The sequence below is a fragment of the Mastigoproctus giganteus genome, chromosome 11 (assembly GCF_048544385.1).
Source record: "Mastigoproctus giganteus isolate SK-2022 chromosome 11, ASM4854438v1, whole genome shotgun sequence".
NCBI lineage: Eukaryota > Metazoa > Arthropoda > Arachnida > Uropygi > Thelyphonidae > Mastigoproctus > Mastigoproctus giganteus.
In genome coordinates this window covers 64,375,201-64,393,087 of record NC_143585.1, presented here as the reverse complement: position 1 = coordinate 64,393,087, position 17,887 = coordinate 64,375,201, and the positions used below count along the sequence as shown (strand labels likewise).

General features: G+C 35.8%; 1 protein-coding gene across 3 annotated transcripts in view; it reads right to left on the bottom strand.

The window, feature by feature from the left end:
- The window catches only part of dos (daughter of sevenless), a 120,823-nt gene that overhangs the window by 45,329 nt on the left and 57,607 nt on the right, over nt 1–17,887 (bottom strand). For all 3 annotated transcript variants that reach the window (XM_090385137.1, XM_090385139.1, XM_090385138.1), the window contains 2 exons: nt 10,870–12,261; nt 3,414–3,495 (listed from right to left, as the gene is read on the bottom strand). In XM_090385137.1, the coding sequence (XP_090241263.1) occupies nt 3,414–3,495; nt 10,870–12,261 (1,474 nt within the window). The remainder of the gene's footprint in view (nt 1–3,413; nt 3,496–10,869; nt 12,262–17,887) is intronic.

Sequence of the window (17,887 nt, the reverse complement as noted above, 5' to 3'; positions counted from 1 at the left end):
TTGCATCCCGTAAGAATAAATGGAGATGCTGTGAAAATATCGCAATGTGAACCCAATAACACCGTTTTTTTGGTAATCCGTTCCAAGACCTCGGAATTTGAAATTTTCGCTATATAACTAATAGGTCATTTTTATAATTGAGCACCACCCTTTCATTGTTATCATATGTTCCATTATAAGAATCAATTTTGAATGCCTTTGTTGATATTTTTCTAAAGAACATTTCTGGAGGTCACGACCATAAAACAATAAAAACAATTTGCACTTTCCAGTTTATTGAGCTTTTCTGTTAGTGCAATCTATTATAAATGAGTAGTAAACTTGATCTTATTGCATTTGCGATAATCCCGATAACTTGAATTGCGTAGGTTTTTACATTATTATGGCGAAATGTGTTCCCCTTCAATGAAATCTTCAATCATATAAAAAACATAAATAAAACTTCAGAATCTTCTCTTCGTTCCTATTTACTTATTACGATGAAGGGAAAGCGATCAACAGAAAGTGCAAGTGGTGGTAGTGCTAGGACACAAAACAAAATTAATTTAGAAATGAAGACGAAAATAATTAAGTACGAAGCAGGACAAAGTTTGTCATCTATTGCACGGGAATTAGGTCTCGCTGCTTCAACAGTGAATACTATTTTAAAGGAGCTTTAAAAGAACATATTAAAGGATCAACGCATTTAAGATCAACAGCAACCACAAAACAGCATTCAGGTGCTATATCGAAGATGGAAAAGCTATTAATAATATGGATGGAAAATCAGATTCAGAAGTGAGTGTCCTTGAGTCTAATGGCCATTTAAGCAAAATCAAAACAAGTATTTATGAAGATATTAAGGATAAGTAATATCCTTAATATCTTTAAAGTAATAAGTAATAGATTGCACATTTTGCCATAATAATGTAAAAACCTACACAATTCAAGTTATCGGGATTATCGCAAATGCAATAAGTTCAAGTTTACTACCCATTTATAATAGATTGCACTAACAGAAAAGCCCAATAAACTGGAAAGTGCAAATTGTTTTTATTGTTTTACGGTCGTGACCTCCAGAAATGTTCTTTAGAAAAATATCAACAAAGGCATTCAAAATTGATTCTTATAACGGAACATATAATAACAATGAAGGGGTGGTGCTCCATTATAAAAATGACCTATTAGGGAGATAAATAGCTTAGTTATATAGTGAAAATTTCAACTTCCGAGGATAACTGAGAACAAGGTGGAGGAGAAATTGAGGTTAAACATAAGAAAGGTACCTGGGGGTGGATGGGATCTATCCAGTTATATTAAAGGAGGCAGCAAAGGAAGTAAGCAAACCCTTAGCCATAATTATGAGAGCATCCTTGGACTCAGGGGAGGTCCCCACGGACTGGAGATGTGCAAATGTGTCCCCCAATTCACAAAGGGGGATCGAAGGGTGACATGAGTAATTACAGACCAGTTAGTTTAACTTCTGTTCCGGGTAAAATAATGCAGTCACTGGTTAAAGATGCATTGCAGGATCATCTAGACAAGACTGGAGCAATAATTCAGACACAGCATGGGTTTGTTAAGGGAAAGTCTTGTCCAACAAATTTGATTGGTTATTATGATGTGGTTACAAAGGAACTGGATACAAAAAATAATTTTAATATCATATACTTGGATTTCAGGAAAGCATTTGACACGGAAGACTACTGTACAAATTGGAGCAGAATGGTATTAAGGGTAAGTTGCTACAATGGATAAAAGGATTGTTGAGTGGGAGAAGACAGAGGGTGGTAATCAATGGGTGCTACTCTTCGTGGACTAATGTTATTAGTGGAGTCCCACAGGGTTCGGTGTTGGGTCCACTGTTGTTTTGTATATTTATCAATGATATTGATGACGGTATATCAGGCTTAGTATCGAAGTTTGCAAATGATACAAAGGTTGGCACTGTTGTTAATGACAGTAATGGCAGTGTGTTACTGCAACAGGATCTAGAAAATTTGGGCAGATGGGCTGAGAAGTGGCAACTGAAGTTTAACATTGAAAAATGTAAAGTACTGCATATGGGTAGAAGTAACCCCAGAGAAACGTACCACTATGTGGTACTACACTTAAGGAGGGGTAGAAAATGAAAAAGACATGGGAGTAATTGTGCAGTCAGATATGAAGTTTTCTGAGCAATGCAGACAGGCTGCCAGGGCAGATCGTGGGGGTGTTGTCAATGATATATAAGAATTTTATTAGCAGGGAGAAGGAGGTGATTGTCCCTCTGTATAAGGCAATGGTCAGGCCACGCCTTGAGTACTGCGTGCAGGTCTGGAGGCCTCATTTTAGGAAGGATGTAGATTTGCTTGAGCGTGTACAGAGAAGGGCAACAAGATTGGTGAGGGAATGAAGGGATCCTCTTACCTCTTAAGTTCTGCAAATTGCAGCAGCTGGAGATTAGGCACCTGCGCGGTGATCTGATTGAGGTGTATAAGGCCTTGAATGGGTTGAGCACGCTGAATTCTGATGGGATTCTTCCACTTGTTCAGATTACGAACCTAAGGGGGCATAAATTGTCCATTTCAATAAGCACAGTTATTTATTGTGGTACAGTTCCATCTCTCCCAAGATCATACCCAAGAAGAATCTATAAATTTGAGAAATTAGAAGAGCATTGTAATTCAACTACATGCCTTTATAAATGTTGTGTGCTTACAGGGATGTTACTGAAGGATGTGTAAATTTGTAAATCCACAAGTTAACTCAGGTATGGAGATTAATTCTTTTGAATTTTAATCAAACTGAATAGAGAACTGTATTTGAAGTATAAATAACTGTTTTCTTCTCAGTATCTTGTGATACTGTAACTATCAGCAGAGCATCTAGCTGAACAATCTGTTAATGTATGAATTTTAGTAAAACTTCACTATTCAGACTTCACTAATTTGCATCCTCTCTAATTCAGACTGCCTTCTTTTATATGCATGTATTTTATTTATGAAGACCAAAGATTTTTTTATAAATGAGAACTTAATGATACAATTCCAAGCTTCTTTCAGAATGATTTCACATTTCTTTGAATAAAAAAAAAAATAAAAAATAAAAAGTGTAAAATCATTCAAAAAGACACATTAAATGTAAATGAAAACACTAAGACTTTTTGTTGGATAATTTTCTTACACATCCTGATAAAATTTTATCAAGGCTGATGGCAATATCAAGTGACTTTTCTTACCTCCCAGTACCACAGGTCTCATACAACCTACAGTTCTAACTCCAGGTTGTATGGTTCTCGTACAACCTAGAGTCAGAAGTCAGATGATTAAACTACTTTTTTTTTTTATTACTTCATTATATAAAAAATTAAAAAAAAAAAAAAAAACCATAGGGAATTTGACACTATTTTATCTCAAGGACAAAGGTTTACCAAATTTACAGAAAATACTTACCTTGGTCTTCTAAAACTTCTTTTTTTGCCATTTGTTTTAAATTTGCATTGTGGAGGTGCCAATGTCAAGACAGGAAGAATAACTGAAAGAATAATTTTAAATTAAATGTACATTCCCACCTAAAAGTTTAGAATCACATTTCATTTTTCTTAATTTTCAAAATTTTTATTAAAATAGGCCCAACTTTTTTACTAATTTTCATTAAATATATTTTATTAAATTTATTATGTGTAAAAATTAAAAAACTTTAATAATATTTAAGAAATTTCTAGAATATTCCAAAAAAGGCATAGAAGACCCTTGAATGTGGTAGAATATTGTAGAAGTTTACTGAATGTGGTAGAACATTATAGGACGATTTTAGAATATTACAGAAAGTGGAAATATTGTTTCAATATTATAGAAGATTGTAGATGGTTCTACAGTGTTTTTCAATTATATAAATTGAAGAGTAAGAGCTCTAACTCATAAAACTGAATATCAGTCATTCAGAATGTTTGGTGTAAACTGTGTTGAAAAAAAGTGCTATGAAAACTCTGTGTAAAGAAATTCAATGGTGAGAAGTACTGCCAAAAAACTAGGTGTTTCATTTACAGGAGTACAAACTACCATTTGACGATTCAAGGAGGTTGGCAATTCAAAGGATAAACCATAATCAGGACGACTGTGCATAACCAAAAAGCACAAGGTAAAACCATAACACTGATTTCTAAATACAATCGATGACTTACTGCACCTGAAATCCAAGCTGAGTTCAATAGGAATAGAGAAACTCCCGTGTCTATGTCCACTGTAAAACTTCGCCTTAAACAAGTAGGATTTTGTGGTCTTGTAGCAGTCTGAAACCCTTATTAACTGGAAAATGGAAAAAAAAAAAAAAAAAAAGTTGACTTGCGCTGAGCCATCAACAATGCTCATTTGAACAGCGGAAAAACACTGTGGATGGATGAATCCGATTTTGGATCCAAATGTCGCATTTATGTAAAACGATCAACTGAACAAAAAATGGGGCCACACTGTTTAGTGCCTACAGTCAAATACAGTGGTGGTTCCATAATGATCTGGGGTTGCTTGTTTTTCTTGAGTGGGTGACATAGTCCGAATTAAAGTAATTTTAAGAAAAGAAGTGTATAAAAACATTCTTGAACATAATGTAATATCTCTGGAATTTGACTTTGTGGAAGATATGGGAAACCTTGCAGATTGCTTGGAATAATGTTAGTCAAGCCACTATTATAAAATTAATTACAAGGATGCCACGTCTTTAGTGATAAAAGTAAGAGATTCTCGTGGAGATGTTATCAAAAATTTCCACGAGATTTTGATGAAAAATCAGTATAGTTGTTAATATTAATCATTTCATAACTTTTGCTGCAAAATTTTCAACGCTTAATGAAAAATCTTAAAATACTTTGTAGTGTGCTTTTTTTATATTAAACCTTACACTGTCAAAGTTAATTTCGAACTTTGACAATGTAAGATTCAAACAAAAAAATAATGAAAACTTGTTATACACTATGATTCTAAACTTTTAGGAAGGAATGTATATGTAATGCTTTATTCATATGTAAAAGAAAAGAAAAAGCTAAACAACTTTGTTGGTATTTAGCTTTACATATTGTGTAATAAGTACCTGTGAAGGCTGCTCAAAAAGTAAGGTAATGGATGATCTGGGAAAGAAATTGCACCTTGCCCAACGGGAAACATCACATACAATATTCCTTTCTTCTTGTTAGAGGATGCTGTACACCTTTGTTGAGATTAGGTGACTAACCCAAAATGGTCACCCTATTTTAAATTGTGCATGCTTATCCTGCATGCCAAATGAAGTAAGCCCACAGAAATTCATCAGTAAATGCAAGCTATGTTATGGTCCAGCAACCATGTTCAAGGAACACACCTATTTTTGGCATAATAAATTCACACAAGGCAAAACAAACTTTGTAGACGAACCAAGAACATGACATGGTGTTACAGCATTATGAATGGGAGGTGCTTGCCCATCAACTGCTGTTCCACCTTTCTCTTCCTGACTTTCATCTGTTCAGGTTTCATCAGTTTCTGGCAAAATGTTTTTTCACACATTGGGGGGGGGGATTTAACAGAGAAACAAAACATGGTTTAACTCTTTCATCACCAGTTTGGTGATGACAGAGTTAAACTATGCACTGAAACTCATTTGATTGAGAATATTCCAGAATTTTATGACAGAAGTATGAATCAACTGGTAGAACATTGAAAAAAAGTTCCTGTGTGTATGGATGACTGTAAAAAAGTAGTGCACTAGTGTGCTTTCATTTGTTATGTAATTAAACATCTTTCCACAAAAACATGTTACCTCACTTTCCAAATGGCCCTCATATAATAGTAATATCAGTTTTTCTATGTTAAAATAGATTAAAATTACATGACAAATATAATATGCAGCTTTTTGAAAAAGAAAAAAAAAAATTGCAGCCATTATCAACCCACTGCAGGATGGAAGCCTCCTCAACAATTCATGCTGAGGGAAATGGACCATAATCTGCCACGCTGGTCCAGTGCGGGTTGGCAGATCGACCGTATTTAGCAGTCAGGGAGGGCTTGAACCCCAGTCTACTCAAAGACCGTGTGCTACTGCACTCCCGCTCCTGACCACTCAGCTACGGAGGCCCTTTCGAAACAGGTAGATAATTAGAATGTTCATACATAGCAAAAGGCAATTAAAAAAATAATTAACTTCGCTGAACATCAATCTAGCTACAACAGAGCCACCTGTGTAGGGTTCTATGTTGTACTTCCCTAAGAAAGTATATGCGCTTACCAGTTAATTAATTCTCTTTCATATTGTTAAATTAATTCAAGCTCTTTCATTTTGTTTAGTTTGTTTAATTACAACTTGGTTGCAAGTAGCTGTAACACATCACAAGTATAATCTCTTGCAATCAGCAGAAAATTTCCATGTGGTAAACAAAAAGAAAATTAAGGATCATAAGAACATCAATCCATACAGTAGAATACATCTCAGTAGCAGACCTGCCATAACACCAAAGTAGGCCATGGCCTGGGGAAATGAATGATTTCTGGGAAACTAAATTTTCACAAACTTGAATTATATGAGCAGAAGCCTAGAGAGCAAGTTGCTGTAGATTTCAAGAGCTGATGGCAGTCATCATGGAACAAGTAAATACATTGGGTAACTAAGAGTAAGAACAGATGCATGTACACCAATGCTAGAAGTATAGTAAATAAATTTGATGAATTTGAAGTGCTGATCAAGGCATCAAAGGCAGATATTGTTGGGATATCAGAGAATGGCATCACACAGATATAAGCAGTGCAGAATTTGAATTTGGGGAGTACAATGTGTACAGAAAGGATAGAAAGAGGGGAGGGTTAAGAAACACAAAATCTAAGGAAGTGCAGCCCATTGACATGGGTGGACATTGCAGTGTCGAGTCAGTTTGGTGTGACAAGCATGGGGAAAACAAAAGTGAGAGTAGGAGTGTGTTATAGGCCTAATGACCCTGATGAGTATAATGAACAACTGTACAGAGAAATAGAGTGGGCCAGTAAATCAGATTGTCTTATAATGGGGGATTTTATTTTCCCAGATACTGACTGGAACTTGTGGGTTGGTCCTCACACTTTAATGGATGGCTGTTTTCTACAGTACCATGTTCAAGAGGCAACTAGAGGGAGTAATACTCAATCTGATTATCAGCAGTATGACTCATGCATTAGAAATTTGCAGATAAAGGAACCACTAGGTGACAGTGATCACAGTCTACTGATGTGGGATTTACTTAAAGATGTAACTACCATCAAGGCTAAAGAGAAGGTTTTTGTTTTCATAAAGGTGACTACAGTGGTCTCAGGTAGTTTTTGTATTCTATACAGTGGGATCAACTGATGATGTTAAAAACAGTGAATTCTAAATTCCCATTTAGGAAATTTAGAATTCACTGTTAGTGCTTCAGGGAATTAATCTTGGAAGCTACCAGGCTTTTCATACCAACTAAGAAATACTGCATGATTTAGGCTTAAATGGATGTCAGATGAACTAATCAGGCTCATGGCAGAGAAGAAAAATGTGTGGGATGCATATAAATTAGCAGGTGACATAGAAGCATATCGCAGATATAAGCTGGTCTGTAATCAAGTCACAAAGGAGGTTAGGCAACTGAAGGCTGATTACGAGAAATCTTTGCCAAAGGATACAAAGAAACACAACAAAGACTTGTTTACTTATGTAAACTCAAGACGGGGGTTGAATCAGATTGGTCCACTTGATGTTGGTGATTCTACCATTGGTGATCCTGCTCAGATAGCTGACAAACTGAATGAGTATTTTGCATCTACATTCACACATGAGGAATTCTGTAAGGAAAGGGAGGACAGAAGTTTCTAAGCTCTAACAGGAAGCTAAATGATTTTGTCATAACAGAGAGCAAAGTGGAGGAGAAATTGTTGAAGTTAAACATAAAAAAGGCACCTGGGGCAGATGGAACCTATCTAGTTATGCTGAAGGAGGTGGCAAGGAAAGTAAGCAAACCCTTAGCCATAATTATGAGAGCATCCTTAGATTCAGGGGAGGTCTCCATGTCTCCATATACTAGAGATGTGCAAATGTATATTCACAAAGGGGATTCAAAGGGTGACACAAATAATTATAGACCTGTTAGTTTAACTTCTTTTCTGGAGAAAATGATGGAGTCACTGGTTAAAGAAGTGATGCAGGATCACCTAGACAAGGCTGCAGTAATAGTTCAGACACAGCATGGGTTAGTTAAGGAGAAGTCTTGTCTGACCAATCTGATTGGATACTATGATCTGGTCACAAAGCAACTTGATTCAAAAAATAATTTTGATATCATATGGATTTCAGGAAAGCTTTTGATACTGTTGCACATGGAAGACTGCTGTACAAATTGGAGCAGAATGGCATTAAGGACAAGTTTCTGCAATGAATAAAGGGATGGTTGAGAGGAAGACGGCAGAGTGTGTGGACTAATGTTATTAGTGGAATCCCCCAGGGTTCGGTGCTGGGCCCATTGTTGTTTTGTTTATTTATCAATGATATCGATGAAGATATATCAGGCTTAATGTCCAAGTATGCAGATGACAAAGGTTGGCAGGGTTGTTAATGACAGTATGCTACTGCAACAGGATCTAAAAAAGTTAGGTAGATAGGCTGAGAAGTAGCAACTGAAGTTTAACATTGACAAATGCAAAGTACTGCATATGGGTAGCAGTAACCCAAGAGAAATGTACACTGTGTGGTACTTCACTTAGGGAGGTGGAGAATGAAAAAGACCTGGGGGTAATTGTGCAGTCAAATATGAGGTTTGCCGAGCAGTACAGATGGGCTTCCAGGGCACGTCATGGAGTCTTGTCAATGATATATAGGAATTTTGCTAGAAGACACAAGGTGATTATACCTTTGTATAAGGCTATGGTCAGGCCACACCTTGAGTACCACGTACAGGTCTGTAGGCCTCATTTTAGGAAGGATGTTGAGTTACTAGAATGAGTACAGAGAAGGGCAACAAGATTGGTGAGAGGAACAAAGTGGTTCTCTTACCAAGAGAGGCTTAAATTCTGTAAGTTGCAGCATCTGGAGCCTAGACACTTGTGAGGTGATCTGATTGAGGTGTACAAGACCTTGAATGGTTTGAGCAGGCTCAATGCTGATGGGATACTTTCACTTGCTCAGATTAAGAACCTGAGGGGGCAGATTCAAAGGAAAGACAGTTGTAGAAAAGATGTGCAGAAGTTTGCCTTTAGCTAGCTGGTAGTTGATTGCTGGAACAGATTTCCATCTGTTGTTGTGGAAATTGATAGCTTAAATAAATTTAAGGCTGAACTAGACAAACATTTGGAGTGACTGGATGGGTGAAATAGGAAGGTTTTTTTTTGGGTGATGCTCTATAAGCTTACTTTCTTGCATCATATGCCTTAACTAATGCTAATGCTAATATAGAGATATGTGTAGTCCAGTAGCATAGGAAGAAGTCATAGTTCAAAATAAACATTTTTTTCTTTTCTTACTTAAAATTTTATTATCTTATCAAACATATCCCAGTACCTCTGAGATTTGTATTAGTATTAATTTAGCCATACAGTGCAATGAAGCTACTGGCTTTTGCTGCACTGGCCAGAAAAAAAAAAAAAAGATAAGAAAATACAAATTATAAACTTCTCTCCTCACTTATTCAGTTGACCATTGAATTTCTTCAATCTATCAGCCTCAACTACCTGCAGAGGCAACTTGTTCCATTAATCAATGACTCACTGACTAAAAGAAAACTTCCAGAATCTAGTCTGAAACTCTTCCCCTGTAATTTGAATTTATGGCCCCTATAAAATTCCAATTACAGGGGAAGAGATATGCAATAACTGTGTCCCAGAGTCAGATGAAGTTAAATATCCTAGGGTGATATCAGGGGTATGGTTTTGAAATTATAAAGAATATTAATCTGCTAGCAACTGAAAATGTGGTTGCTTTACCTGATTCTTTTTCTCTGGAATTTCTTAGCCACTGGCTTAGCCCTGATAAAACTCTGGTGTTCTTAATCTCACTTGACTTTTCTTGGGACACAGTTTCTGGCAGCAATCAATTTGCACTTTTACTTAGTTTGGATTTGTAGCAAAGTTTGAGAATTGGCAAGTGATTTTTATAAACTGCCTATTTGTTCTTGGTGATTATGGAACTGAAAGAATATCATTTAAAAGTTTTAAATTTTGAATTTAACTAAATATCATTCTTGAATTTATTTTAAACATATAAAAAGATTAATTTTCACCTTATGATTCAAGTATAATGTACACCTTTATAATATTAACTATGAAATTCCAGTACAGTGAAATACTATTACAGTGGGATCTTTATCATTCTTTTTTACTATAACATAGTTAATTTACAAGAGTAACATAGAAATTTAACTCTACACTTTTACTTGTATATAAGTATTTTTCAGTAAATTTCTTTGCTCCGATTACAAAATTCCAAAAATGTTACCTGTACATATTAATTGGGTGAACTGGTGTAGTAGTGAGAAATACTTCTTCACATTACCATTTTATACTTCAATAAATTTAAAACTCATTACAGGCTTAAATAAATATCTCTTATTTCATAACCTTGGTGAGTCATCACATAATACCTTTGTGTAACCCAAACAATTCAACTAAGTGCCATGGATACTTACTATTGAGCAGATAATTGAGAGGGATGATAATCTGGGTAAGCACCAAGGCAATTCAGGCTATGTAGTATATCATTAAAAATATTATATTAGAGTAAATAGTTGAAATTTATAGCATTACCAATGCAAATGGTTAATATGCAAAAAAAAGTAAATTAATGGTATTTTTTTGAAATTATCTCAAATATAAAAATACTATAAGTTTCTGCTTCCCAGATAGTATTATACCCTGCTTCCACTAAAAAAAAAAAATTGTATACATTACTCACTTTCTTCTCCATCAGACATTTTTCGTTTTGGCTTGAGTTCTCTGTTTACAGCAGGTGGTGTATCATCCAATGAACAAATCATGAGAGTTGGACTAGTGGGAATATTGGCATAAGTTCCAAGGGGGGATGGTGTTAGAGGACTTTGCGTTTCACCAGACATATCTGTATATAAGTCTGGATGTTTCGAGTCCATGCTTAGATATCCATCTGATGAAAGAAGACTAGGGCGATACTCATAGTTAAATACGGTCTCTTTGTTATTAAACAGCCCAGGTGGTGCATTGCTATAAGCATGGCGGCGATTTTTTTGTATAGGCAAATTACTTCCTGTAGGAGGAGGAGGAACGGGGATATTAAGATTGTCTTCACTTCTAAGTTTTGGAAAATCATACATATCATCTGACAAAGTTTCTCTGTCACAAGAAGCAGGGGGAGGTACTTTGGTGGATGGAGAAAGATCATCTTTGTCTAAGTTTTCATCTTTAAAATAAGCAAAGGTCTGTGTTGAGAGATTCTTAACAAGCAATACACTTTTAGCAGAGGAAGGAACATCATCATATAGAGATCCCTCTTCTGCTGAACAGTTTTGATGTAGATCAACATTTTCGTATTTCTTTTCTCTGAGGCTAGGTGGTTTAGGTGGACGTGGAGGTGGTGGCTTTAATGTCACACTCTCTAAAGAGTCTTTATGGACAGAACTGTTCACACTATCTTGCACTGATAATGAGCACAAAGTACTAGACAATGAATCACCAAGGGTTAAATTTTCAACCTGATGGCACACATCAGGGGTTTCTTTATGAATTAATTCTGCTTCACTGACAGGAGCATGGACAGGAGGCACTGTGTCATATGCAGGTGCAGTGACATTATTTAGGGATGTCTCGTGTTCCAATCCACAATCATGATAAAATGAATCATGAGGATATGTATTCCAGTTCACTTTAGGAGGGACAGCAGACATTGCATCCCCTTCAATTAATGTGTTGAAAACATTGTCAAGGTCAGATGTTAAAGGACTACTTAGATGAGATGGGACTTTATACATATCTTCTGCATTCGAATCAGGAGATGTCCTATTTTCATTAACTGGCCAAACAAAGTGAAGTGGACGTGGATAATCATAGAAGTCGGAACAAGTACCATGATCGCTATTTCCAGATTTAGGCGGTGGCGGTGGGGCTTCTTCAGGAAAGTCATTATCACCACAATTAGCTGAACCATTGGCTAGAGGCTTTCCACTAAAACATTCACTAATAGGTATATAAGGATTAGATCCACTTTGTGTTGTTACCAAGTTTGTTGTAAAGCTAACAGTAGTGGATGATGGAGAGGATGTCACTACTGTTGGTAAAGAAGTTGAAACTGAAGGCTCCTGTGGTGGTGAATATTCTATATAATAAATTGTAAAAACAAAGTTTATGTTTTAATTGCAGGAGATAAGAAAGAGAAATATTAGAGAAAATAACAACAAAACATTACAATTTTATCACCTTAATATGATCATATAAATAAATGATAGTATATAGTCTCTATTCATCTCTAATGCAAACAGGCTAAATGTTACTTGAAAAATTAAAAAAAATTAAACTAATAAAAAGTAAGTAAGTAAATACATATTAATAGTGGCAAATGATGCAAGAAAGCAAGCTTATACAGTATCAGCACCCCCCCCCCCCCAAACACTTCTGATATCAACCTGTCCATCCCATCTAACAGTTTATCTAATTTTTCCTTGAATTTATTCAAACTACTCACGTATACAACACTAAATGGAAGTTTATTCCAACAATCAACTACCCACTGGTTAAAGACAAATTTCTGCACAAAAGAGTAGTAGCCAGTCATAACCACTCTTTATATCCTACCACCTAATCATCCCTGTATCTTTAAACATAACTTGCTCCAATGCCACATTGCTTCAAGTTATATAACAATTACATGTATGGTATATCATCAAAGGCTGGCTTTATTAAAGCTAAGTATATGATGTTAAAATTATTCTTTGAACCCAGTTCTTTGTGACACTTGCATAGTAGCACTAATCAGATTGGTGAGGCATGATCTCCCTTCAAAAAATCCATGCTGTGATTGCCTTATAGATCAACTTCTATAAAAATGATCTCACACTGCTTCTCTAATTATTCAATTCCATCATTTAAACATTGATTTCTGGCAAAGAAGCTAAACTTAAAGCAGCCAACCACTTCTTCACCTTTTGGACCGCCCTTGTGAATAGGAGATATATTTTCACATCTACAAATACTTATCTTGAATCTAAGGATGCTCTCATTATTTTGGCAAAAAGTTGACTTACCTCTTTTGTAGCTTCTTTTAATATAACTGGATAGATTCATCACCTCCTGGTGCTCTATTCACATTTAGCTGCAGCAATTTTTTTCCACTATATTATTATAAAATAATTTCACTCCCAATCAGTATTAGAAAGACTTCTGCCAACACCATCTCCAAATACTTCTTCATGTGTGAATGTAGAGGCAAAATATTTATTCAGTTCATCAGCAAGCTATACATGATCATCAACAGTTATAACCATTCATATCCAGTGAACCAATGTGATTTATCCCTTTCCTTTTAGTATTAACACAAGCAAAGTATTCCTTAGTGTATTTCTTTGTATTCATAATCGTCCTTAGCCTGCCTAACCTCCCCAAGTAACTTGATACACACTATTTTCTACTTACAGTGGGACTCTGTATTGTCTGACAATTTATAATCACCTCTTGCATTTTTATTCACTGCTACTAAGCTTATCAGTCCAACTGACATCCATTGTAACATAAATTTTGAACAATCTCTCTTAAATACAAATCTCTACAAAAGGACTATTTGAGTTCAATATCTCTTGGTTTCTATAAAGTACTTAGTGGCCTCTATGCCACTAAGTATTTATAGAAACAATGCATTTACAAAACATTGCATTTTGGCATTTACAAAAATGTAAATGCCAAAAATGTATATTGCCATTTACATTTTTGAGCATCAGTAGGTCTTACTGAAAAAGAGTTTAAATAAATGTTTGACTCATTATAACACAATCTGCAAAAGCAAAATCCCATTCCTGTACCCCCGATAGCAGAATAAATCAAACGTCAATATGACATGATCCTGCCACTTAAAGGTTCCTTTACTTGAAGATACTTAATACACAATGAACCACTGCTCATAACTAGATCAAGAATACTACAGTCTCTTGTTGCTTCTCTAACACGTTGGTATTGAAAACAGTCAGCAAACTGAAAAATGCTTTGCTGTTGTTGTTATTTGGTTTTTTAGGAGCATTAGCAACTAAGGCCATATTGCTCTGGGGAATATGCGATGGTCATTCCCTGACCTTTCTGCATCCTCCGTATTTGGTGGTCACGGGCTCGAACCATGGTTTAATCAAGAAGCATGTGCTATGCACTGCTGCTCCTGCCCACCTGCCTACAGAGGCACCAATGCTTTGCTACTGAGCAAGTTGCCATCCCACGAGTTCCAATATCTGGAAAATTAAAATTCCCAATGATAAGATATTCTAATTTGTTGGCCTATTCTATTTGTCTGTATAGCTGTGCACGGTACTCATTACAGTACATAGCTATACTGTCCATTACAGTCCAACTCTCATTTTTTGTTAATAAAAAAATAAAAAAAATTAAAAGATTGCATTACATGATTAATTTTCTTATATTCTATATATTTTCTCTTACATTTAGTAAGTAATTAAAATAATTAAAGTAATTAAAATACAGCCAATCTCTGAATTATGCAAAGATTTCATTCTGCGGAACTCTACGTAAGTCGGAATTTCCCCCATGCTTGTGCAGCACTTGCAACTGTGCTCGCTGAATTGATTGAATCAAAAAATAAATTTGACGAACACGTAAATAGAATTATTTATTGTAGTTATTCAATATTTTATCTCATACGCAGGAAAAATCACAAAAGGTTGCAATTTAAAAAATTTCGAAATTATAAAATTACAAAAAAAGAGAGGAGACAGGCATAATGTCAGTACATTTTATCTTGTTGTTGTTATTTGGTTTTTAGGAGCATCAGCAACTAACGCCATATTGCTCTGGGGATATGCGGTGGTCATTCCCTGACCTTTCCGCATGTGTGCTACGCACTGCTCCTCCTGCCCACCTGGCTATGGTGGGACCAGCGTTTTACCTCTTGAGTATCATTGCCAGAATCGACGTCTTCAGCTGATAAGTATGCTACTGCAGAGGTTGAGGGCTATGGAGATTTAGAAGGAGTTGGCCACTCAACCTTACGAAAGAACATATTAATGGATGGTGGCTTTTTTCCTTTTCATCGTAGATTTATTTGTAGCAAGCAAGCAATTTCACGAAATGGCATTGCCATCATCTCTCTGGTGATGAAGCATCTCGGCTCCTCATTTGGCACATCTTAATCTTCGTCGGAATTTTCTTCTTTCACTATCACTGCCTGCAAGTCAACAAGTTCTTCACTAGATAATTGTTTCTCTTCTTCCTCTATTAACTCCTCCACGTCATTGGGATCAACCTCCAACTAAAGTAACTTTGTAACCTTTACAATCTTATCTGTAACCTCTTCATATGATTCATCTTTTTCAAATCCTTTGAGGCCTTTTATGTGGCGTGGACATATTTTATTCCATGTGCCATTTAAACAATTTTTAGTAATTTCCGCCCAGGCCTTATTAATGTTTGAGATGATGTGGTAAATATTATAAGATTTTCAAGTCTCTTAACGTAAAATTTTGCTCACAGTCTACTGCAGACAATGCCTGAGCAAATGTAGTGCGTAAATAGCATGCTTTTAAATTCAAAATAACACCCTGATCCATATGTTGGATGAGTGATGTCATGTTTAGCAGTAGAAATATGACTCTCACGTTTGAATTGAAATCATATATATGTGTAGGATGTCCAGGAGCATTATCTAATAGAAGCAAAATCTTGAAAGGAACACTGTTGTCTTCACAGTATTTTCAACCTCAGGGATGAAGAACCATTTAAACCAATCCTCAAAAGAGATATTGTTATCCATGCACTCTGCTTTGATCGGAAATGCACGGGTAGGGTGGCTTTATTGATGCCCTTAAATGAACGAGGATTTCCAGAATGGTGCACAAGCGGTGGTATTAATCTGTACTCTCCCACTGCATTAGCCCCAAGCAAGAGCGTGGCCCTATCTTTTGAATCCTTGAAACCTGGCATTGTCTTTTCCTCTTTGGCGATGTATGTTCGATCCGGCATTTTTTTCCAATACAGAGCAGTCTCGTCAACTTTAAAAATTTGCTGCATTGAATAGCCGCCTTCATCAATAATTTTTCCAACACATCACAAAATTTCTCTGCAGCTGCAGAATAAGCACAGGCGACTTCACTGCATACTTTAGCATTGTGCAAACCAGTGCGATGCTTGAACCTATTAAACCACCCATTGTTTGCCACGAACTTGGCTTGGTGTTCGCCGTACTTATCCTTAATATCTTCGTAAATACTTGTTGCTTTTGCTTGAATGGTCATTAGACTCAGGTGCACTGTTTTGTGATCACTATTGATCTTAAGTGCGTTGATCCTTTAGCATGTTCTTTTATACATGCACTGTCCCTTAAAATAGTATTCACTGTTGAAGAAGCGAGACCTAATTCTGTGCAATAGATGAGAAACTTTGTCTTGCTTCGTACTTCTTAATCATTTTCATTTCTAAATCAATTTTGTTTCGTTTCTTGGCACTACCACTACTTGCACTTTCCGTTGGTTGCTTTCCCTTCATCATTGTAATATGTAAATAGGAATGAAGAGAAGTTTCTGAAAATCTGTTTTTTATATGATTGAAGATTTCAGTGAAGGGTAAACACAGTTCACCATAATAATGTAAAAATCCACCCAAATGCAGTTATCGGTATTATCCCAAATGCAATTAGATAGAGTTTACTACCAACTTATAATTAGATGCACTAACAGAAAAAGCCCAATAAAATGGAAAGTGCAAATTGTTTTTATTGTTTTATGGCAGTAACCTCCAAAAAAATGTATTTTGGAAAAATATCACAAAGGTGTTCAAAATTGATTCTTATAGCGAGAGCATAGGATAACGATGAAAGGGTAGTGCAATTTCCATTATAAATATCTTTTTAGAGAGATAAATAGCTTAGTAATATAGCAAAATTTAACTGCTGAGGACTTGGAATGAATCACAAAAAAAAAAAAAAAAAAAAAAAGTGAAATTGGTTCACATTACGATATTTTCACAATACCTCCATGTATCCCAACAGATACAAAATACGTTTCCATATTTTTTTCAATTTGCACCAGCCAGTAAAAACTTACGGAAAGTTTAATTTGCATAAGTAGGGGAGTTCCTGTACACGTTTTACCCTTTTTTTCAGAAATTATCATATAGATATAACAATTGCACATGCTCTCACTTTCTCTCCCCCAACTCCATATCTTAACATTTAATTCCAAACTTCTCCTTCTTCCCCCTACACAAATCACACTCTTTGCTTTCATTTTTGAATGGCTTCTAAGTTATACAATCAGGAAACTATTTTATTTACAATAAACAAATCTTTTACCTCATGCATACACAAATAATAGCAACTTAAACTAAACTTATCAGTTCTGCCTCAAAAGCTCATAACACTGAAAAACTGAGACATTATTTCTTACATTTTAGGAAGGATGTAGATTTACTTGAGCATGTACAGAGAAGAAATCTTCTGTACAGAGCGTGTACAGAAGATTGGTGAGGGGAATGAAGGGATCCTCTTACCAAGAGAGGCTTAAGTTCTGCAAATTGCAGTGGCTGGAGACTAGGCACCTGCGCGGTGATCTGATTGAGGTATATAAGGCCTTGAATGGGTTGAGCATGCTGAATTCTGATGGGATCCTTCCACTTGTTCAGATTACGAACCTAAGCAGGCATAAATTCAAATTAAGAAAAGACAGATGTAGAATAGATGTGCGGAAATTTGCCTTTTGCCAGCGGGTGGTTAATTGCTGGAACAAACTTCCATC